General features: G+C 39.6%; 1 protein-coding gene across 5 annotated transcripts in view; it reads left to right on the forward strand.

Moving 5' to 3' along the window:
- Positions 1 to 24,968, forward strand: part of LOC148852461 (transportin-1-like) — a 101,241-nt gene that overhangs the window by 56,223 nt on the left and 20,050 nt on the right. For all 5 annotated transcript variants that reach the window (XR_016099342.1, XR_016099343.1, XM_088945224.1 and 2 more), the window contains 2 exons: positions 1,216 to 1,299; positions 22,084 to 22,191. Coding sequence is in view for 3 of the 5 variants with exons in the window: in XM_088945224.1 (XP_088801350.1) it covers positions 1,216 to 1,299; positions 22,084 to 22,191 (192 nt within the window). In the remaining 2 variants the exon portion in view is untranslated. The remainder of the gene's footprint in view (positions 1 to 1,215; positions 1,300 to 22,083; positions 22,192 to 24,968) is intronic.

The following is a 24,968-nucleotide window of genomic DNA, read 5'->3' on the forward strand; positions in this document are numbered from 1 at the left end:
TTTTTTCTATTTGATAAGCAACATCATTTTCATTAAATAGAAAAATTACAATAAACTGGACAAGGATCCAGTAACCCAAAATGATTCCCAAACAAAGTATTTATAGAAGTTGAAAAAACATTTTGTTTGAGAATAATTCATCAAAAAACATTTGTTTGAGAATAGGTAACTTCTAATGAAGTTTGCCTCATGTTAATTTTAGATGGGCAGCTTGCAGATGTGTTTATTAAGGACATTAATGAAGTATAGTTTAATAAACGTATAAACTAGCTTGGCATGGTTAATCCTTATCAGGGAATGTCCTTGTTGGAAGGGCTGTAGGCTGGGCAGAAGGGTCCAGCCTAGTTGTGGAGGGTGATTCTCAAATGCTGTTGACTGGTTGCGAGCAGGCAACAGAGGAACTGTGCAGCTGTGGCACCTAATTTGTGAAGCCAGTGTCTTTGTTGGTCAAATGAGCATCTTGTTTAGATGGATGATACGATCAGAAAGCTCTTTTGGGTGATTTGCACTTGTTCTGTGGACCTACCTCTCAAGATGAAGGGCCTCTAGTTATTGTTTCTTGAACATTTAGGCTCTTTTAGGTGAATAGGGAAGAGTGACATGTTGGGCTACCCTCTATATCCTCTTTTATGGGGTTTTAACTCCAATTTCCTCTGATCAATGAGGTCACTGATCCATTTTTGACGAAAAGAGGAAAATAGGTAGAGAAATTGCTAGAAGTTTTAAGGTTCTTAACAGAAGCAATAGGAAAGAAGAATGTAGTAAACAGTCTACAAGAAGCTTGAGAAAAGAGAATAATCTGTTTTTGTAAATCCTGAATAATTTCTCTTCATTGACATCTAAGTTAATTTCTGTTCATTGGATGCTGTACCATAGGAACTCCTTAACCAGTCAATGTCTTATATTCCAGAAGAAAATCATCAATCTGTTTACAAATAAATTTCAGAATTGGGTATTTAATTGAAGACCAACAATAGGGCAGGTTTTCTTTTGGTATGGCTCCTCTATGTTTTGGAAGTTTTATTATTGTTGTACTTTGTTGATGACCTCTTCTTGTTATTTACTTGTAGCCTACTAGTCATACATACAGGATGTTGTCTTATATTCCTTTTGTTTTATGTGCAAAAAAAAAAAAAAAGAAAAAAGAATAGTAATTGAGAATAATAAAAACATATTATGTTAATTAAAGAACAAATTTATCTTACCTGTTTTCAGGCACTAGGTCCCGGATTCTCTCAGTTTGCTGAACCTGTATTTCAGAGGTGCATAAACGTCATCCAGACTCAACAACTGGCAAAGGTTTCAACAATTTGATATTTTTTGTTTTTACTCTTTAATGCCTTTTATTTTCAATTCTTGCAACCCATCCTTTATGCTTGTATAAGATGTCTTTTGTGTTGAATTCTTCCGACCATTACCATTTAATGAAGGTTTGACTTCTTTATGTCATTTTAAGAATAATGTTCTTTATTTATCTACAACTCTCATTGTAGATATCATGTTTTCTGCTAAATAAACTGTTGCAGAAACATAGGATGTGTATCATGGAACTATGATGGTATTTTACCTGTACAATGGTGCCATATATGTCAGATACTTAAATTTACTTGAAGTTACTGCTGTTAGCAGAGCTTTCAGGTTGGAAAGTAACCCAAAGAAGAGAAAGGAAGAGAGAAGAGAGAAGAGAGAAGAGAGAAGAAAATAGAAGAAGAACAAGAGAGGAATGGGCGAAAATGTTACATTACTGCCACTCTAAGCAGTATTATTTATATGTGTTTAACATAACATTAGGTAAAAGGACAAAAATTCCCTGTTACCTATAACAGTACAAGAAAGCAAGCATAAAGCAAAAATAAGCAACAAAAGACTGAACTTATGGGACCACATGTAAATATATCAGGTCTGGTCCACTGTATCACTACACTCCCTCTCAAGTTGGGACTAGATATTCATCATTCCCAACTTGCACAATTCTGATTCCAATTTGACTTTGGTAACTGCTTTGGTGAAGAGATTAGCAAGTTGCATATCAGAGGCAACATAGGGAAAGCAAACATCTTGAGAAGCAACTTTCTCTCGGATGAAGTGACGGTCAACATCAATATGTTTAGTTCTTTCATGCTGGATGGAGTTGTGGGTAATATTTATAGTAGTTTGGTTATCACAATACAACCTGTTGGTGTGAAAATATTAATAAATTCTCATGCAACATAATTCACTTAATCAAGTGATTGAGTTTTTATTATTTTGGGTAAGGCTCATTCAGGGAATCATACGGATTGTTCCCCTTAATTACATCTCCACAAGAAAGTAGAGAATGCCTTTTGATTCTGACTTGGAGAAATGAACACAGAGAACAAAAGAAAAACAATATTGGTACTTAAAAAGAACTTTTCATTTGCTTTTCTTTTACATCAAGTGTACAACAATGAGAAGAAAGAAAAAGAAAATACAACCGAGAAACTATACAACAATACATTTCTCTTTTCTTTTTAATACAAAGAAAATTTCCTTCTCACTCCTTTCTTCACAATAAGCTATAATCAATCAGATGAAGTTCTGATTGTAGACAACCTTAATCCTTGGAATTTTGCATACAAAAAGGGAACCGTAGTCAATCAAACTGAATATTTGATTGCGGACGATTTTCATCCCTCTGCTCTTCATTTTCATTTGAAAGAACCATAATCAGCCTTTGAGAATTAGACTGTAGATGGTTTAATCCCTAACTTTGTCTTGGAAGAGGGACCATAATCAACCAAGTAGTGGCACCTTGTTGTAGATGGTTTATTTCCCTCCATTCTTCATTTTCATTTGAAGGGAACCATAATTAGTCTTTGAGAATTAGACTGTAGATGGTTTAATCCCCAACTTTGTCTTGAAAGAGGAACCATAATCAATGAAGTAGAGGCACCTGGTTGTAGATGGTTTATTTCGCTCTATTTCCTTTCTCAAAAGTGAAAATAAAGGGAGAGGAAGAAGGATACAATGCAGAAGACATATATAGGAAGTATTCACAGAGATGACTTTTTTTTTCTACCTGTATTAGTGAGACTTTTCCTTCCCTGCCTTCCCTTGAGCACTTCTCTTTTCTTCTCTCCTTATCTTTGCTTTTTGTTAAAAATTTCTCGTGAAAATGTTCTTCGAAGAGTCTCTTTGTTTGTGCTTCTAACATCCCCTTAAGGAGCTTAAATAGTGAGTGGGGTAGTTATCTAACTACCTCTTCCTCCTAGGTGAAGGACACCTGTCCCTCCCACTTAAAGAGCTGGCACTCCCATTCGGGATACTTTTTTATAGTTTTAATGATTTGGCTAGCAGGCTAGCCAACCCATTTCCTTGAGTTCTAATTTATTTAAATATTATTTGGATTAAAAAAATGCCTTCAACATAACCGCAATGGTTTCACATACTCAATCCCTAGTTCCTCAAGAAGGGATCTTAGCCATAACACTTCAGCCACACCATGAGCTACGAACCTGTATTCTGCCTCGGCACTTGAACGAGCAACAACATTTTGCTTCTTGCTACGCCATGACACTAAGTTACCTCCAAAAAGTGCACAGTACCCTGAAGTCAATCTTCTATCATTAACACATCTAGTCCAATCAGCATTAGTATACACCTCGATTTTCATATGACCATTATTTTAAAGAGTATACCACGACCTGGACATTTCTTCAGGTAAGTAAGGATTCTTTCTACAACCAATAGATGAGTGTTCTAGGAGAATGCATGTATTGGCTGACAACACTAACAACATAGGAGATGTTAGGACAAATAAAACATAGATAAAGGAGCTTTCCGGCTAGTCATTGGTACATGGCTTTGTCTTCTAGAGGCTCACCCCCTTCGGCATTTATCTTATGATTCAATTCAATAGGTGTGTCTGATGGTTTAACTCCTAGTTTCCCAGTGTCCTCAAGGAGGTCAAGGACATATTTCCTCTATGAAATGAAGATACCATGTCTAGAACGGGCCACTTCAATTCCCAAGAAATATCGCAGGTCACCAAGGTCTTTCACTTCAAATTCCTCATTAAGCAATTGCTTGAGAGAATCAATCTCATCAACATCACAACCGGTCGCACAATGTCGTCAACATACACTTCAAGAAGGGTGAGAGACACCATTTCTCTTAATGAAGAGAGTGTGATCGGAGTGGGCCTGTACATAACCAAACCTTTCAAGAGCCAATCTAAATCTGTCAAACCATGCTCTTGGAGGTTGCTCTAAATCATATAGAGCCTTTTGCAATTTACAAACTTTCTTCCCTATAACTTCATCATAAAACCCAGGAGGTAACTTCATATACACCTCCTCCTGCAATCACCATTAAGGAAAGCATTCTTGACATCTAGTTGGAACATAGGCCATGAAAAATTTGTTACAAGGAATAGTAGAGCTCTAATGGTATCCATCTTGGCAATAGGTGCAAAGGTTTCTAGGTAGTCAATGCCATAAGTCTGAGTATACCCCTTTGCAACCAGCCGAGCTTTGTACCTTTCAACTGAGCCATCTACATTATGCTTCACAGTGAACACCCATTTGCACCCAACTGGTTTCTTCCCTTTTGGATTGTCAATTAGCTCCCAAGTCTTATTTTCAATGAGAGCACCCATCTCTTCCTCCATTGCATTCTTCCACTCAAGTACTGCAAGAGCTTCCTAGATAGACCTAGGAATAGATATAGCAGAGATAGATGCCAAGTAGGACCTATAGGATGGTGAAAGACGATCATAGGTGATAAACTGAGATATGCAATGGGTAGTAGATGAAGTGCACCGACGCTTTCCTTTGCGGATTGCAATGGGAAGATCAAGATCATCTGGAGGGGGTAGGGGATCAGAAGGTGAGAGTGATGTATCAATAGGCAAGGATGGAGAAATACCTGAATCTGGAACTACAGTAGAGAGAGGGACTGGCCTGGACTGATTATGAGCATCAAAATCAACCTGCCTCCACCTCCTGTGGTAAACTCTCAACTCCCTACAACTCTGACAAGCACCCTCATTACACAACTCTCCTTCAAGAATAGGAATAGGTAGAGGGACTTCAGGACAAGGAATATGCTTCTCACTATTCTCCCCCTGAGAAGAAACACCTGGGTAATAAGGGACATCCTTAAAAAAGCTAACATCCATGGACACAAACCAAGAGCTAGAACTAGGATCATAGCAGCAATATCCCTTTTGATTCTGTGCATAGCCAAGGAATATACATTTAGTAGCTTTAGGATCAAGCTTAGAACGATGGGGTCCTAAAATTTGAACAGAACAAGTGTACCCAAAAACTTTAAGAGGGATGGTGTACAAATCTTTCTCAGGATGCAATTATGAAAAAGGAGCTCTAATATCCAGAACACGGGAAGGGATTCGGTTGATGAGATACACAATTGTATTAATAGCATCCTCCCAAAAATGAATGGAAACATTAGAATTCAGTGTAATACTTCTTGCAACTTCTAGGATATGCCTATTTTTTCTCTCAGCTACCCCATTTTGCTAAGGTGTATGGGGACAAGTATCTAATGAACAATACCATACTCAAGAAAATATGAAATTAGGTGTTTAGTGAAATACTCTTTGGCATTATCAGATTTGAAAAATTTGATTCTAACTTCAAATTGAGTGAGGACTCTTGGAAAAAAATCCGATTGAAAAATGTGGAAGGAGAGAAGAGAAGGGAAGAAGAGAGAAGAGAAGAAGAAAGGAAGAAGAAAAGGTTTGGAGCAATGGAACAGTGCTGGCGGCACCAACTTCTATCATATTATATAAGGTGACAGAAATAAGAAGGGAAAAGACTCTTGTGCCCTTGCTGTAAGTGAAGTACAATAACAGAAAATAAAAAAAGGCTTTAACTAGCCAAATAGACCCTAACAAAAATAACTAAATTATTTCAACACTCCCCCTCAAGTTGGAGCATAGATGTCAATCATGCCCAACTTGTCACACAAATCATTGTGCTGCACATGATGAAGACCTTTGGTGAAGATCTACAAGTTGTTCTTCTGAGCTGACATATGGAGTACACACTTCTCCATTCACAAGTTTCTCTCTAATAAAATGCTTGTCTACTTCAATGTGTTTTGTCCTATCATGAAGGACTGGATTAGCAGCAATATTGATGGCAGCTTTATTGTCAAAGTAGAGTGACATAGGGTTGCTCATTGCAAAACCCAGTTCACCTAACAGATTTCTTATCCACATGATTTCAGCAATCCCATGAGACATCGCTCTATGTTCTACTTTAGCACTAGATCTAGCCACCACACTTCGTTTTTTACTTATCCATGTGACCAGGTTTCCTCCTACAAAGGTACAATACCCACTGGTAGACTTTCGGTCATCAACTGCCCTCACCCAATTAACATCAGTATATACTTCCACCTTTAAGCGTCTATGTTTCCGGAACAACAAACCAGCTCCGGGAAACTTCTTGAGGTATCTAAGGATCCTCTTTGTAGCTTCAAAGTGAGTTGTCCTAGGATTTTGCATGAACTGACTAAGGACACCCATTGCATAAGCAATATCAGGCCTGGTCATAGACAAATACCAGAGTCTCCCTCCAAGTCTTTGGAATTTCCTCACATCTTTCAAAACTCTCCTTGACTGTCTCCCAGTTGATGATTAGATTCAATTTGTGAGTCAATTGGTTTTACCCCCAACTTGCCTGTATCTTCTAATAGATCTAGTACATATTTCCGTTGGGAAATAAAGATGCCCTTGTGAGTGCGGGCAACTTCGATTCCAAGGAAATAACGTAAGGGGCCTAGATCTTTCACCTCAATTTGAGTGGCTAAGAATTTTTTTAGTCTCTGTATTTCAGCCTCCCAATCTCCTGTGATCGCTATGTCCTCCATATACACAACTAGAGCTGCAATTTTCCCTTTACCTTTTTTCACAAATAGAGTGTGATCTGACTGGCATTGTTTGAACCCCATGTGTTGAACTACTAAGTGAAACTTTTACTAAACCAAGCCCGAGGTGATTGTTTCAACCCATATAAAGATTTTTTTGACCTGCATACTTTTTGTTCACTGCCTTTGGCACAAAAACCTATAAGTTGGGTCATGCACACTTCCTCTTCCAAGTCACCATTCGAGAAAGAATTTTTGATGTTCAATTGGTGAAGTTCCCAGTCAAGATTTGCTGCCAATGAAAGAAGAATCCTGATAGAGTTCATCCTGGCTACTGTAGCAAAAGTCTCTGCATAGTCCACTCCATATACCTGTGTAAAACCTCTTGCTACTAGTCTAGCCTTGTACCTTTCAACAGTTCCATCAGCCTTGTGTTTCATTGTGAACACCCACTTGCAACCCACTGGTTCCTTCCCTTCAGGAAGATCCACCAACTCCCAAGTGCCATTTTTTTATAATGCATTAATTTCTTCCTGCATTGCATCTGTTCATTCAAGTTTGGATAAAGCTTCTACCATCTTAGGAATGGGGACACTGTCCACAAAAGAGAGGAATGCATGGAATGAAGGTGAAATGTGATCATAGGACACAAAATTAGAGATAGGATGATTAGTGGTACAAGATCTAGCACCCTTTCTCTTAGCAATTGGAACATCAAGATCATTAATGATAGGAGAATCAACATTGAGAGGAACAGACATATCAATAGGAGCAAGTGTACCTGGCTGATGAGAAGGATCTGCCTCCGGCAAATCCGATGATGCTGGTTGCATAGTGTTAGGTTCCACGGCTCTTGAACTCTATTGGCTTTTATGGCGGCGATGAAAGACACGGAATGGAAGAGGATCGGGTAAAGGAGGTGGTTGAGTTTGAGCTGCCTGTTTCTCCTCAACCCTACTCTCCCCTTGAGGAGAAATCGAGAAGAAAGGTTGATTCTCAAAGAAGGATACATCGATGGAGACATAGTACTTGCGAGAGGTAGGATCGTAGCAACGATACCCCTTTTGAGATAAAGGGTAACCAAGGAAAACACAAGGAATAGCCCGAGGATCAAGCTTACCTCGAGTAGGGGATAAGTTATGGACAAAGCAACGACACCCAAAAATACGCATTGGAATGGTGGACAACGGAGTTGTAGGAAACGGAAGCTGATGTGGGTCCTTATACTCTAGTAACCAAGATGGCATACGGTTGATGATGTATGTAGCACACAAAACTACATCCATCCAAAAACGTTTTGGCACATTCATATGAATTAATAAGCCACGAGCTGCTTTGAGAAGGTGACGGTTCTTTCATTCAGCAACATCGTTTCGTTGGGGTGTCCTAGCACAAGAGCTTCGTTGAAGTGACCCACTCGAAGCAAAAAACTCCGTGAAATCACTATGGAAGTATTCCTTCGCATTGTCCGACTGGAAGATATGGATTTCAGTTTGGAACTGAGTGAACACAATGCGTTGAAAGTCTTTCGCAATTTTTGGCACTTCATCTCTAGATTGCATAGGGTAAACCCAAGTGTATCTAGAGTAATCATCAATCAAGGTAATGAAGTACTTATATCCAGCCTCAATAGGTAGAGTAACAGGGCCCCAAACATCAGAATAAACAATATGAAATGGAAATTCAGATCTTTTATTTCTCAAAGGAAAAGAACTTCTACAATGTTTACTTAATTGACATATCTGACACTGTAACTAACTCACTCACAAGGGCTCGAACAACTTTGGGAACATAACTTTTAATGGATCAAAAGAAAGATGACCAAGACGACTGTGCCATAAATAGGCTTGACTCTCATTGGACGAACTCATGGACTCTATAGCCACAAGACCAACTTTATTCTCCAACATGTAGAGACCATCCACCATGCTTCCTCTACCAATCGTCTTCCCCGAGGCCAGATCCTGAAACACACATGAAGATGAAAAGAAAGTGACTGAATAGTTCAAGGAGTGAGTAATACTACTAATGGAAAGCAAATTTATAGGTAATTTCGGAACATGCAGTACATTAGAAAGGGTAAGGCCGAGTGGGAGAGGTATGGTGCCTTGGCCAACTATGGTAGAGAAAGAACCATTAGCTAGTCTCACCTTATCTCTCCTAGAGAGAAGGTTATATGTCTGAAATAAATTTGACTTACCGGATGTAGTTTGAGGCTCCGGAGTCAATAACCCAAGGAGAATCAGTGGTATGAGATGACACATGGAAGGCAGTAGCAGCATTACTTGATGTAGACACGAAAGAGGTATAGGGAGTAGGACCACAATCCATCTGGCGGAGAGTCCTACCATACAATTTCAAATGATCATGAAAGGAGTTGATAATTTCTTCCTTAGGGTCAGAACTGGGATGCCTCTCCTGAGTTACCAATGGACTAGTCTCTTGAGATCCCAACATGTATTTCTGGTGTGTCTTGTCTTCTGGCAATGAGTGCACCAAGGTTTACTCTTATCATCTGTTCTCTTCTGAGAGTCACCTTTCTTAAATGCACCTTCGACATTTGTATCTGAATTTCCCTGGACAGTTAGGGCAATTGGCTCCCCCTCTGCACAATTCATCACACTTCTTCTACTCTCTTCTGACTGCACTAAGGCATACACCTCCTGAACTGATGGCAAGTCTTTACTACCCAAGATCTGCACCTTGATGGACTCATATGAAGGATTCAGCCCTAGGAGGAAGGCAAAGACCCATTGCTGAGATACAAATGACTTATATGCCTTTGCATCTTCATCACACTTCCAATTCACATTCTGGTAGTGATCAAGTTCTTTCCATATTGATGTCAAATCAGAATAGTACATCGAGAGACTCCTCTCCCCTTGCTTGCAAGTAGAGGATTCAACTTGCATTTGGTATATTTTGGCATAGTTTCTCTTTTCTGAATAGATGAACTTTGCTTGCTCCCATATCTCACAAGCAGTTTCAGCCCACATAAATGTATTCTTTACCTGTGGCAGCATGGAAACCAAAAGCCATGACATCACCATACTATTCTCTTGGTTCCACCTATCATATTCAGCACTTCTATTCTAAGGTTCCTTCACTCTCCCATTGATGTATCCTATTTTGCCCCTAGCAGTGATGTAGAGTTTTATTCCCCTTGACCATTCAAGGTAGTTTAGACCATCAAAGGGAATAACATCCATGGGGAAGTTCATATCCATTCCCCCACTCACTTAATTGTGGCTCCCTGAAATCTCCGAAGTAGCAAAATTGTCAGACAACATGGTAAACACAGAATTTTTTGATCTAAACTCTCAACTTAGGATCCCTCCTTATATCGACAAAAGCTCTACACACAACAATTCAGTTCTGGACTTAATTTGAGCACAAAAAAACAGCACCAATTTCCAAAGAAGAACTATGACGAGACTGATTTTCAGATCTGCATGAAGAACAGTCCCAACCTACTAGTTTTCCAGTAAGTTCCATAGCATTAATCAATAAGAGAGATCCTAACAAACATGAAATCAGACTAACGAACAGAGAAAACGGGTCATCTGTGACCTACGGTCACCTTTTCACAGGTACAGGATCACACGATCCAACAAATAAAAGAGGTATAACCCTCACAAAAGTCTGTCGACATTCAGTGGTTTGGATTCATTTGTTCTCCACTTGGTACACAACCAGTTGCAGATCTGATTTGATCAGCCCAAATTCAATCCTCTGTTCGCCCAGATTCAGCGACTTGAAGAGAAAACTTGGTCGCCCAGATTCAACAGCCTTGCTTTGATACCATCTTGGCAATAAATTCGATTGAAAAATGAGAAAGGAGAGAAGAGAAGGGAAGAAGAGAGAAGAGAAGAAGAAAAAGGTTTGGAGCAATGGAACAGTGTTGGCGGCGCCAGCTTCTATTATATTATATAGGGCGGCAGAAATAAGAAGGGAAAAGACTCCTGTGCCCTTGCTATAAGTGAAGTACAATAACAGAAAATAAAAAAAAGGCTTTAACTAGCCAAACAAACCCTAACAAAAAAAACTAAATTATTTCAACACTATTTGATGAAAAGCACAAGTTAAGGTGGGAACCTCATCTCAAGAACGCATAAGATAAGCCCATGAGAAATGAGAGTAATCATCAACAAACATTAAGAAATACTTAATACCCCCTCATAGTAGGAATATGATATGGCCGGATGGCCCCCACACATCAGTATGCACAATTTCAAAAGGAGTACACTCAAAAAATAGGAGGATCTATAATGTTTTGCAAGTTTACAACTCTTACACTTCAAAAAAGATATTTGAATTGACTTAAACAAAGTAGGAAGCAAGTTTTTTAAAGACCCAAAAGGTAAATGACCCAAACGATTATGCCAAAGCATAATCTGACTCACAAACCAAGAAATAAAAGACTTTGCAACTCCTTTATCACTTCCAGGTGGGTGCTCGAACAAGTAGATTCCATTCATCTCATGACTAGTCCCAATCACCTTCCTTGTCACCAAATCCTAGAAAATGCAATGGTCAGGAAAGAAGGTTATTGAGCAATTCTGGCTTCTTGTAAGACTATTGACTGAAAGTAAATGAGTGCTAAGCTTAGGTACATGCAAAATTGAGGACAGGGTAATGGCATTAGAGACTGATGTTTCCCTTACCAGAAATGGGAAGAAGGAAGCCATCAACAATGGATACTTTATCTCTGCCTGAAGACAGATTGTATGAAGTGAATAATGAAGACAAGCTTGTCATATGATCTGATGCACCAGAGTCTATAATCCAAGTAGGGTTATACGTAGAGTAGAGGCATGAAAAGCAGTGGCTCTGGTACCTGAGTGGGCAAAGGCTGATGTGGAGGAAAGAGGGGTAGTGGTAGCAGAGATAGGCTGAGATGATCCTGCAAACCTAACTTCATTCTCCAATTGAGTCAAAGCTGCCTTGACTGTAGCTAAGGCCTCCAATGAAGAAGACCGAGGTCCCTGAAGAGAAGAACTATCCGATGTAATAGCTACATTTGCATTTCCCTTCTTATTCCTGTGTCTTTTTGGTACATGATTGGGATGAAGCTTCCAACAAGTGTCTTTTGTGTGCCTAGGTTTTTTGCAATATTGACAAAGCACACCTTTCTTTCCTTCTTTCTTCATCTATTTCTCCCTCTCACCACTATACTTGTGTGCTATTGCCACCTCCATTTGAGAATTTTGTAGCATAATCTTCCTCCTACTCTCTTCACTATGTATTAGGGTGTAGGCTTGAGACAAGGTAACATTTTCTCTAGTGAGAAGCTGCTGTCTAACAATCTCAAAATCAGAATTCAGGCCCGCAAGAAACTCAAAAACTCTATTTCTCTCAACCAACTTATTATAAGTTGCTGCATCCTTATTACTCTTCCACTCAATTGTTTCAAGATGATCTATCTTGTGCCATAAGGATTTCAGAGTAGAAAAATAAATTGATACGGGTTTCTCCCCCTGCTTCAGTTTGTTCACTTCAGTTTTCAATCATAAGCCCTAGCCACATCAAGTGGTTGTGAGTCAGTCTCTTTCACATTATCCCAAATATCCTTCACTGTCTTTGCCCAAAGGTAATTTCTGCTAATATGGGGCTGCATTGAGTTGCATAACCTTGTCATCACAAGATAATTTTCTTGAGTCCATTTTGCATAGGAAGGGTCATCCTTGGCTGGTTCCTTAGTATCTCCAGTCACATGGCCTAACTTTCCCCTTCCTCCAATGGTCATCATGGCAGATTGAACCTACTCCAAATAATTACAACCATCAAACCTGATTGTGGTAATCTGAAACGGGTTGTTATCAGTCATACTAACAGCCCTTTCAGCACATTCTTCAGTAGGTTTCTGTTCACCCCCAAAGAACTCCATGCTGAGTTCAACATAAAGAAGAAAAGGAACACACTTGGCTCCCCTTTCGAATAGAGAAGGCTGAGAACAGAAGTGAAAAGACTACCCAGTCCAGTAGATTTCAAAAAAGGGCAGCCACACCTCACAGAGATTTCAAAAAACCCTACTTCCTGTTACAAACTTAAGGAGAGTTGAAAAGACTACCCAGAGACTTTTTGGCGGCTCCTTCAATATGAGATTTAAACCCTAAGTCTCACCTCAAAATAAGTTTTCTCTGATTCTTCCTGACTGCTGGGCAATCTCCAAGAACATAAGTGTCATGGGCAAGGCTTCGAACTCCAACAATCTCCAAGAATCAGGCCACGAACAAAACTAAATCTCCAGGCCTATTAAAATCTCATGTAGCCGGTTGGGAAGAGCTCACATGAGATTCACGAGCAGAACTAAACCTGCTCTGATACCAACTTGAAGTTACTGTTGTTAGCAGAACTTTTAGGTTGAAAAGTAACCCAGAAATCGAAGAGAAGAAGAAGAGAGAAGAGAGAAGAAAATAGAAGAACAGGAGAGGAATGGGCTAACTGAAAATTAGAATGTTTGGTTCTTTGATCAATTTTCTGTTGCTTTTCAAATATAATTTTTTGTATGAATTATCATATAATGGTATTTGTTTGTAAGGTAGAAAGGGAGGTGTGTAGGGCGCTGGTGGTTGAAGGAGGAGAGGGGCAACAAACTGATTGAGAATCAGGAGAGGAAGGTTCCAGGGATTCTAAGGTTTGAGGAAAAGGAGGGTGATGAAATTATCAGAGAAGAAAAAGGGGCGACGAGAGAAGGGGAAGAAAGTGGGGAGAAGGAGAATGGGAGGGGGCAGGTATATCAGAGAAAAAAATATAGAACGAAGCCTCTAGAAGATACGAGAGAAGGGGAAGAAGAAGACGAGCGGGAACAGGTGGTGATAGATGAAACCCATCAGGTAAGGCAGACTGCGACTTTGATAAAGTTATTGACATGGAGGTGAAAGTAAGCAATATCCTGGGATTGTTCTTTCTAGGGGTAGAAGAGTTTGCAAGGGAAGCATTCAAGGAAGTGGAGGAAGAAGATAAGAATTGTGAGGAGAGGAAAAACAAGTTACAGGAGAGATGACTAGGGACTTTGGAGTTTGATAAAAAAAAGGGGAAAAAAAGAAATAATGAGAACAAAAAAAGAAGAGACAAAGTAGAGATGGAAGACAAGAAGTGGTTACGAGAATTTGTTCTTGGAATATAAGAGGTTTGAGAGACCCAAAAAGAAGGGAGGTTGTGAGGAATTTCGTTAGGAGTTTTAGAATTGGGATGTTGTTGCTGCAAGAATCTAAGCTGGAAGAGGTGGATTGGAAGTTGTTAATGAAGTTTGGGGCCCTGGGAATAGGGACTGGGTAAACGAAGGGTCTGATGGCCTTTCTAGAGGGCTGATTTCAATTTGGGACTCAAATATGATGAAGTTAGTGGAATGTGTAGTTGGATCATTCTCTGCCTCATTTGTGCTAGAATATATTCCCTCAAAAACCAAGGTTTTGGTCTCAAATGTTTATGGACCAAATCTGGATAGGGAGAGGGGTTTATTGTGGGAAGAGCTTGAAGGGTTCATGATGTAGGGGTTGTTCCTTGGTTGATTGGTGGGGACTTTAATGTAGTCTGGAGGTTAGGGGAAATGAAAGGGGGGAGAGATGGAAGGTGGTCAGGGGCTTCTAGGGATTTTGTGGATTTCATCAAGAGGAATGAGCTGGGGTTGGTGGGTTCTGTTTTTTCTTAGTCAAAGAGCCAAGACCCCCTAATTCTGAGGAGGTTGGACAAATTTCTGTTCAACCAGGAATGGGAAATCATGTTTGAAGGATTGATTCAAGAAACTCTTGCCTTCTTAATTTCAGACCACAAGCTGATTTTGTTAATGGAGTTTGTGAGATTGAAGGGGCCTATACCTTTTAGATTTTAGAGTATGTGGATGGGACATCCAAATTTCTTGGAGTTTGTTGAGCGGAGATGGAACACTTTATCATGTTAGACAGTGTATGCCCTTAGCTCCAATAAGATTGTTGTACATAAGCATTTATTTGTAAATGTATAAAGTACGCTGTTGTTTCATGTAAATATTGGTATGTTTCTGTGTATTACCCCTTAAACTGGACACTTAAGAGGCTCGTGTTAGTTTAGAATGTTTTCAGCCATTGGATAGATTTGGGGAGTTTATCCTGACAAGGCCGACTTTGGTGTGTTAGCAACGAGTTGGAGTAATTTGTCTCTATTGCTAGGGTGAGACCCCAAGCTTAGCCAATGGGTGTTTGTTAGAAGCACTGAACTCGGATCAATTTCTAGTTATTTCCTAGACCTTGGGGATAGATGGGCAAAACTGGTAAGCTATACATAATCCCAGACTTGATTATGGTACTACACTAGGTGTTGGACTAGGCTGTCTTTGATATGCCAACCAGTGAGATTCATTAAGGGTCAAATACCTAGGGTTGGGTATGTTGGGGTAGTCCAAGAATTCACTTGTGTTTGAAATTTGGTTTTGCAAAATGTATTTATATGTTATATACTACTATTTTATGGAGAAAAGGTTTGCAAAATGTTTTAATCCCAGGATCCATCTGAGCAGAGACTGTGGCGCTGCACTTTATAGTTAGGGGAGAGGTCTTTCCCTGTCAGGTAGTGTTTTGATCATTATGGGCCGAGAGGTTGTGTGTAAAAGACCAATACAAGGATGATTACCTGATGGGCTTTGTCTTACATGAGTCCATTATCCTTGGGTCTTCATAGGGTGGCTGAATCCAAGGATCATTTAGGTGTAAATGTTGGGCCCAAATTGAACCAATGCTAATTGGGTTAGGGGTTCACTACCCTAAGCAGTGAATTCGGCCTAACCTCTTTCAAAGGTTGGGACGAACCCATATGGGCTCATGTGAGATCATTGTGGGGTCCCACACCATACAGTATTTGGCCTAAAATGGCCATGCAACACCTTGGGTTCCACTTTGGGATTTGCGTTTGTGGTATCCATATCAGGCATATTTTTCCCTTTTGATTTGGTTTCAAATCTGGGCCGATTTAGTGCAAGATTGATTTGGAAAAATGCAGTTTTTCAAAACATTGGGAAATCGGTTCTTAGAAGGGTTAGAAAAATTTTCAAATTTTGTCCAACCATCCAGCATGGTTCGGCCATCCATAAGATGAACTCTAACCCTTCCTACATATTGTGTGGAGGGTTTAGCTGAATATAAATTTATGAAGAAGTTAAACTTTTTAACGGAATACTTAAAGAGTTGGAGTTCCATACTTTTTGGGAATGTTGAGAGGAGAAAGAAAGAGGTTCTGGGCAGTGATTTAAAAGGCGCGCCTAGGCGCATTTTGGGTAGGCGCCTCACCCAGAGCCTAGGCGTAGCCTATTCAAAAGGCGCACGCCTGGTGCGCATTGCGCCTTAGCCCAAGCATGCGCCTTAGCCAAGTTGGATAGCAGTTTTGGAGAAAATAGTGTTTTTTCCATTCATTCATACTAATAAAATATCTTCTTAAAAGCAATTAAAACTATAAGATTATTATTTTTTGTGTGAAAACTAAGAATTTAAGACCCTAACAAGCTTTGTTTGGGCTTGCCTTGAGGGGCATGGCACAAAGGTGGCTCGTAGAATTAGGAATGTAATATGTCACATTAGCTACTTGATGCAATTGGGAAAAAAGAGATTGTGGGTTTTGTATTCTTGAAAATGTTTTATATGTTTGATTTCATTTTTAAATTCTCATTTAAATATGCTTTACATATTATATTTATGCATTTTAATTTTAGATAATAGGTTTTTTAAAACATTTATTTTAAAACTTAAGTTTATATTTTTATTAATATTATGTTTTATAATTTTTTGAGTTTTTTGATTTTTTTTTTTAATTTTGCACCTTGCCTCAAAAAAGCACGCGCCTCGCCTTGTGCCTTGCGCCTCAGGCGCAAAATGGCACTTGTGCCTTTTTTGCACCTTGTGCTTTTAAAACACTGGTTCTGGGTAGAATGGCTAGATTGGACATATTGGAGGAGGACAATCTTTTTCAAGCAAGCAAGTTGGAAAGAGAGAGGTTGAAAGAGGATTTGGAAAAGTTAACACATTTTGAGGAAACCTCATGGAGGCAGAATGTGGGGGTTCAGTGGCTCAAAGAAGGAGATTGAAAGTTGAAACACAAGATTTTTCCAAGCCATGGTAAGAGGGAGAAGAAGGAACACAATTTTGAGGTTGGAGGCTGAAAAATTATTCATGATCAGAAGGATATTGCAGAAAAGATTAGGAATTATTTTGAGAAATTATACAAAGCTTTACCTAATCGAAAATGTCATCTGGGGGATATGGAGTTTGGGAAAGTTGAGGATGGGGTTAGGGAATGGTTGGAGAGAGGATTTGAGGAGGAAGAGGTGGTGAGTCCAACCCAAGTGGCCTTGGCTCAAAAGGAAGAGAAATTCTGGATGGGGTCTTGATTGCAAGTGAATGTATTGACACAAAAATTAGAAATGGGGAAGAAGAGGTTATTTGCCAAATTGATCTGAAGAAAGCTTACGATCATGTGGAGTGGGGCTTTTTGGAAGAAGTGATGTGGAGGATAGGATTCGGGGAAGATGGAGAAGTTAGATTTTTTCTCGCATATCTTCAGTGTCATTTTTAGTCTTGGTAAATGGGGTTTCAACTGATTTCTTTGGTTCTTCGAGGGGTTTGAGGCATGGGGATCCTCTCTCCACTATGCTTTTTGTCTTGGTGGTGGTGGTGGTGTTGAGCAAGCTGATTGATAAGGGTAGAGAAGTGGGGCTGATTTTTGGTTTCAAGATTGGGAGAGAAGGATTCAGTGATTTAAAAGGCGCGCCTCACTTGGGCCTGGTTCGCCTAGGCGTGTGCCTGATGCGCCTTGTGCCTCAGCCCAGGCCTGCACCTTTTGAAAATTGGATGCTTTTTTGCTTTCTTTGAACCTAGTTGCTGGGCCAGGGGCTCCACCCTTGGATCCCCATGCCACGCCCCTCCAAGCAAGCCCAAACAAATCCATGTTAGGGTCTTCAATTATTGGTTCTCACATAAAAAATAATGATTTTATAATTTTAATTGCTTTTTAAGAAGGTAGTTTTTTTAGGTGATCTAGATATCATTACAGCATCTTCTTAGTTCTCACTTACATATAAAGTAAAATTACAATTCAGCCTAGAAAAAGTGATCCCTGTTCACCCCTTGCTTAGCTAGTAGGTTAGCCAGCTCATTTGCCAACCTCCTCTCCCACTAAACTCTCACAGTGAGATTAGAGGTAAGCCACCTGAATCTCCTCATCTCTCCCCTAAAAGACAAAGCTATTGTCTCCGGTTCTTTCAGCCACCCAGTTACCACTTTAGAGTCACCTTCAATGGTCAACTTCCTAAAGTTCAACTCTTTAGCAATTTGTTCTCCCTGTAGAGCCGCTTGCACCTCTGCACTAACCGCATCCTCCACTCCGATTGGGCCAGAGAACAGGGCGACAATCTGTCCCTCTTTATTCCTGAATACACCCCCAATACCAGAAGGTCCAGGATTTCCAAGTCTGCTGTCATCAAAGTTGAGCTTTATAAAGCCTTCTTTTGGAGGCTTCCAGTCTGCTACAGGTTTGTCCTTAATTGAAGAAGAGTTTGCAACAGATTCCCTGTTTCTCCACATATCATCAAAGGAGAAAGTTGAGAGTAAGTTCATAGATTTGGCCTAGTTAATGGTCCTTATTAGGAGACATTCCCAAACAGTAGTTATATCCCTTTCTTTGTCATTAAAAATCTTGTAATTTCTTTCCTCCCAAATTGTCCAAAAAAATTCAGCCCTTGCACATCTCCATAATGCTCTACCTCTTCTCTTAGACCACCTGAAAGTTGTAGGGTCGAAAATCCCCCTGATTTGTAGAGGCATCATCCACCTACACCCAAAAAGACCAAAATTTTTTTCCCAAGATTCACAACAAAAGGACAAGATATTAGAAGATGGTAACAACTCTCTCCATTTGCTTTGCAAAGGATACACCAGCTTGGGGATATGTATAGGTTGATCTTTTCTTATCCAAAGTGTTTAATTTCCCAAGAGAGGCTTCCCAACAAAGGATCCAACCTTAGGAGGAACAGGCTTAGACCAGACTTCCTTCCAAAAGAAAGGTTGAGGGTTAGGGACTGAGCACAACTGAGAGAAAAAAGAGGGACAAGAAAAAAGGCCCAAAGAATTGGGAGTCCAAATTCTAGCATCAGGTTTAGAAAAGTCAAACAAACGGAGTCTAGGGTTTTGAGTAATAAACTTGACCAAGTTCGGAGTCTCTCAGATCTCTTTTAAAGCCCAAATTCCAACTGAAGCTAGAGGATTGGGAGGAAGAAACAAAACCTTTAATGGGCTCGCTTTTTAAATGGGAAATGAAATACAAAGAAGGGTAAAGGTCCTTAAGGATGGAATTACCAATCTAGGTGTCTTCCCAAAATAGGATCCTATCACCAACACACACATCATACCTGATAAGGCTGAGAAATTGAGGAAGAATACCATGAATAGCCCTCCACGGAGAGTTTAAAGTAGCCCGCTGAAACACTCCAACATCCCAACCATTTCTTGCATAGCCATGAATACTCCCCGCAACATTATGCCAAGGCCTCTCTCTCTCTCTAACGGTCATCTCCACAGCCATTTACCCAGCAAAGCTTCATTCTTCTTCCCTATGTTGTCTAACCCCAAACCCCCTTGCTCCTTACATCTACAAACTAGATCTCATCTCACCAGGTGATCGTTCCTACCTTCGCCAGGCTTCCACAAAAAATCCCTTGTGATCTTTTCTAGTTTTAGCACCTCCTTTTGTGGCATCTTGAAAACTAAGAAGAAGAAATCTTGAAGATTTGCTAGAGTAGACTTAATCAGAGTAATACGATCCCCTAGAGACAATTCTTTTTCCAAGCTGACAACTTCTTGGCACATCTTTCAAGAATTGGGCTCCAAAAGCTTCCTTCCCGTGGGTTGCTTCCTAAAGGCATACCTAGATATTTCAAAGGCCATCTTTCTGTTAGCCAACCTAAAGATTTTGCAATTCCAGCCATCTTCACCTCTCCCAAGTTCAATCCAATTATACAACTCTTTTTAAAATTGATTTTTAACTTAGAGAGAAATCAAACAGTTTGATCACTTGCTTCAGATTGCTTGCCATCTATGGGTCAACATTCTCACAAAAGATAATTGTATCATTAGCAAACTACAAATGTGTAACAACTGTGTTCTCTCTCTCAAGTCTCAATCTTCCAGCCTTTAGAAAGTTCCAAACTATCAGCTCTTGTGATAAGCTTACTGAACACCTCCGCTACCAAGGTAAATAGGAAAGAAAAAAGAGGATCCCCTTGACTCAAACCTTCGGTTGATGGGAAAAAGTCTCTGACCACTCCATTGACTAGGACTGAGTAATGACACGTCTTCAGGTACCCTTTTATCCAGCCACACCATCTCTCTCCAAACCCAAAATTTTTCAAAGTGTCCAAGAGAAAAGACCAATCAACCATATCATAAGCTTTCTCCAAGTCCAATTTACACACAAAACCTTTCTTTTCCTTGTTTTTAAATCCTCACATTCATTGGCTATCAAAACTTCATTTATGATCTGCCTTCCCTTAATGAATACCCCTTGGGAGTGTCTTATCAAACCAGGAAGGACTTGCTTTAATCTTAAAGACAACACTTTGGCCAAGATTTTATAAATGCTTGTTACCAGGCTAATTGGTCTATAATTTTTTGGTTGATTGGCACTTCCCTTCTTTGGAATCAAGCCTGGGAAAGTTGAATATATTACCAGACTAATAAAGTGTTCCCTAACAAACTCCTCGAAGATGGCCCAAAAGTCCACTTTAATTATCTAGCGACAATCTTGATAAAAAACTATAGTGAAACCATCCTGTCCCGGAGTTTTAGATTTATCCATTAAAAAGACAGCTCCCCTTATCTCCTCCAAATCAAAATCCCTTTCCAACACTCTTGCACAATCTGGGCTCAATCTTGGCCAGTCCAGTCCTTCTAGAGTAGCACCCATGTCCTCTTGTCTCTTAAAAACTGATTTGAAATGAGCCACAAAACAATTTGCAATCTCTTCTTGATCAACCAAAGATTGTCCATTTACTTCTAATTTCTCCACAAAAATTTTTGTTCTTCTTCCGTTTGCAAGTGTTTGGAAGAATGTAGTATTCCCATCCCCCTCTTTGATCCACAAGTTCCTCAATTTCTGCCTCCAACTGGTTTCTTCCAGTAGAAGATCAAGACTGCATTCAGCCTTGAACCCTAGTAGATTTTAGGTTAAGAAAAGTAGAAGAAAAGTGAGAGGAAGGAGAAAAGAGAGAAGAGGAACAGGAGAACACAAAGGTTTGAAAGAAGGGACAGATTCTAACACATCTGCCACCGCCACTCTCTTACTATTTATAGGTTATGTTCATACATAGAGAAAAGGACAGATCTGCCCTTAGTACTTATATGACAAATAAAGTAAATGAAAACTGAAATAAATAACAACTAAAATAACAAACTGACCCCAACTGACACTACCATGACTGAAACAAATAATTACACATACTGTCCTTGAACACAGTGGGGACCACTGCTGTGGGGCCCACATCAGTGTTCTCTACACTTCCCTCAACAAAATTTCTTCTAATTCATTTTTCAACAATCACGTCAGAGTCTTGTCTTCCTCACTTATTGATCCTTGATCCTCCTTGGCATCCAAGTGTTCAATTTGGGTGGTTACCAATAATTTCCTCTCCTCTATTCTTCCAAAATGATCTCTGTTCCACCGCTTTGATTTTGCATTTAAGTCTTTAGGTGGGTGGTTGTGGCAGTTATCAGCTATTGGTGCTTCCTGAATTTCAAGGACTGAAGAAAGAAGACTTCAGTGCTGATTTTTGTGTTCTCTGAATTCGTAAAGGAGAGCTGGTGTCTTTCATTTTTGTTCTATGAAGTTTCTTATTTTTTTAGGTCTCTCTTTTTGCTTCAGATTTTGTTTGGTTGGGGTGACCTCTTGTGACCTGGTTATTTTGTATTTGCACTTTTTTAGCAATAAAAGTTTCTTCTTTATTTATCTTCAAGAAAAAAAATTGTTTCTTCTCTGTCTAAATAGAAGGAAAATATGTAGATGCTTTCTTTCTTGCTGTCTTACAAAAAATTTGAAAGTTGTTATCATTAGTCTTTTATTTGCAATTAATGGCATCATTTATAGTATTATTACGGATTTATGGAGTTTATTTGTTGCTTGTTAAGAGAAACCTCTTTTTATACATTTATGACTTGGACATTGTCAATTCTCTATTGAAAACAACCCTTATAATTGGGTCTTTCTTTGCAGGTTGATCCTTTGTCAGCTGGGGTTCAATATGATAAAGAGTTCATTGTTTGTTCTTTGGACTTGCTTTCAGGACTTGCAGAAGGTCTTGGGAGTGGGATAGAGAGTTTGGTACTCCCTTTTGTTATATTTCTCTTATGTGCCTAATTGAATTTAAGTTGTATTTTTAACTGTTCCAAAACAATTTTTTTTTGAATATTTTGGACTTAGGTTTTGATGATGGAGGAATTAATTTGTCAACAAATGGACTTCCTTTTTGTCATTTTAACTTTTGGCCAACAAGGGTGTTTTTCTTGTTTTCTATTTATTGGTTGTGGGGTCAGGATAATAGGACTCATTAAGTTAGCCATTCAAGTTATTTGTCAAGTCCCATGATATAAATGAAATATATTAGTCAATATAGTGGGAACCTCTGGAGTATGGTGTGGAGCACCTTTTTGTGAAGTAGGGGGATTCCAAACTTGACTGAAGCATGGCTATGAATTAGGAAGATAAGAAAACTAAGACCTGGTTTTGTGTCTATGGGTCTTGGGGACAATAGTGATTTAGTGATAACAATTGCTATGTTGGAGGGTACTGACTACCTAAAGTAGGCATGCTCTATTAAACTCTCCATTGGCGGTAGGGATAAATGGGTTACTTTACTGGGGAGGTAAAGGATCCCAGTCTTGATCCTAAGCATTCTAAGTGGGAGCAGGAGAATCTCATGTTGATTTGTTGGCTTGTGGCATCAGTGCAACTACATATTGCTTGGAGTTTTGGTTTCTGGATACATCTAAGGAGATTTGGGATGTACTATCATGAACATACTCTTTGGTGGAGAAGATTGCTAAGAGTATAGTAGCTAAGAAGGGAAGTGAAAAGTCTTCGCTAGGGGGAGTTGCTTGTATCTATGTACTTCTCATCTTTACATCATTATGAAAGGAGATAGACCACTTAGAAGTTGAAGAGTGGCACTGTGACAGGGATGCAAAATGGTATAGGAAGTTACAGAAAATCTTTCTCTTGTTATTATTCATAATTAGGGGTGGGTTAATCTCTTTCTTGCTTTGTATTACATTACTATTAAAATTAATGGAGTGGGGGCACCGCACATGACAGTTTTGGAACTTATTATAATGTTGTCTTTCCATTTCATTAAGGTAAAATTTCTATTTTACTTGTGTTGTGAGGATTATTTAATTGTTATTTTACAGTTGCTGTTAGTGTGCTGTCAGCTTAAGATGCTGTCAGCCAGTTAGTTTCTTTCTTTCTTATTAGTTTGTTACTAGGGAGTGCCACTGGGGGCATACTTGTAATCTCCCATTCCTTTTATATTAAGTTAATATAAATAATTAAACTGGCGGCAGCCAGAATAGTTTTTTTGTTCATGTCTCTCAATCATATCTTCCTCTTCTCCTCTTTTCTCTCTTCTCTTCTCTTCTCTTCTATCTCTCTCTCTCTCGTCTCTCTCTCTCCATGGATGATTACATGGTATCAGAGCCTGGTTCTGGGCTATAAAAACCTGTTTCTCCCATCTGAACCTGCTTCGTCCTCTTTCTTCTTTGATTTCTTGGACGTGGAAGACAGAGAAACCCTAGCAGGCCACTTGCGGCTCTTCCTTTGGGTTCTTCCTTGGTCGTAACATCAAGGAGACTCTAGCAGAAGAAGGGCGATGCAGTAAAGACTCCCTTCCTTATCTGTTCGATGCTGTGAAGTTAATTTCTGGGTTGGCACCTTCATACAGGTGCTGGACAGGGTATTTGTTCTTGAGTTTTTCTATGGCTAATGGTGTGAAGGCCTTACTTTTTTGGTTTTATACCTTCGTTTAGATGCTGGACTGTTAGATTGCATGTGCTGTAGTCAAAATGCTAGTATACTATTCTAACGGCTGGTGCTGGACTGATTACTGGGCTGTTTTAATGGCTGAACCATCACTGAGTTGATTTTGGCAGTTCTTTGTTTTTCCACATTCCAGAAGTAAATTTCTTGGGGGTTGGTATTCTGATTGTGGCTGTTGTGTAGTTGTGTGGGATTTGGTCTGATTCAGCAGTACTCTATGGCAAACTATGATTCAACTTCATCGGGGGTTACACCAACCCGTGCTGGTATGGGAAGTGAAAACATGATGTTTCCCATGCCCATTACCCCTTTAAATGGTCTAAACTATCTAGAGTGGGCTAAAAGTGTAAAACTTTATGTAACAACAAGGGGAAAAGTTGGTTACATAAATGGGAGGGTGAAAGAACCCAAGAGTGAGACAACTGAACATGATAGGTGGGACCAAGAAAACAGTATGGTGATGTCTTGGCTCCTCGCAGCCATGGAACCTGATGTGAAGAAGAACTTTATGTGGGCAAACACCGCTAGTGAGATTTGGGAACAAGCCAAAACCACCTATTCTGAGCAAAGGCATTATGCCAAGGTTTATCAGTTGCAAGCTGAATCCTCAACCAGTAAACAGGGAATCGTAGTTTGGCTACCTATTATTCAGCCCTTGCTTCCATATGGAAAGAATTGGATCATTATCAGGATATAGAGTGGAAACATGATGATGATTCCTAGGCCTACAAGAAGCTGGTTTCTCAACAGCGTGTGTTTGCCTTCTTGTTGGGACTGAACCCTGTCTATGAACTCTTGAGAGTTCAGATCTTAGGAAGTAAAGAGTTGTCGTCGGTTTACGAGGTATATGCCCTTGTTCAATTTGAAGAAAGTAGGCGGAGTGTGATGGTTACAACCGAGGGGGAGCAACAAGTTGCATTGACTGCAATGAGTAATAACAACATGGGGAAGAAAAGTGACACCAAGAAGGCTGATGATAAAGAGAAGTTGTTTTGTACCCACTATCGGTGCTCACGACATACACGTGACACATATTGGGACATTCACAAGAAACCCAAGTGGGCAGT

Source organism: Nelumbo lutea, chromosome 5 (assembly GCF_056320005.1).
Source record: "Nelumbo lutea isolate HS-2025 chromosome 5, American lotus-T2T, whole genome shotgun sequence".
In the NCBI taxonomy this organism is placed as follows: Eukaryota; Viridiplantae; Streptophyta; class Magnoliopsida; order Proteales; family Nelumbonaceae; genus Nelumbo; species Nelumbo lutea.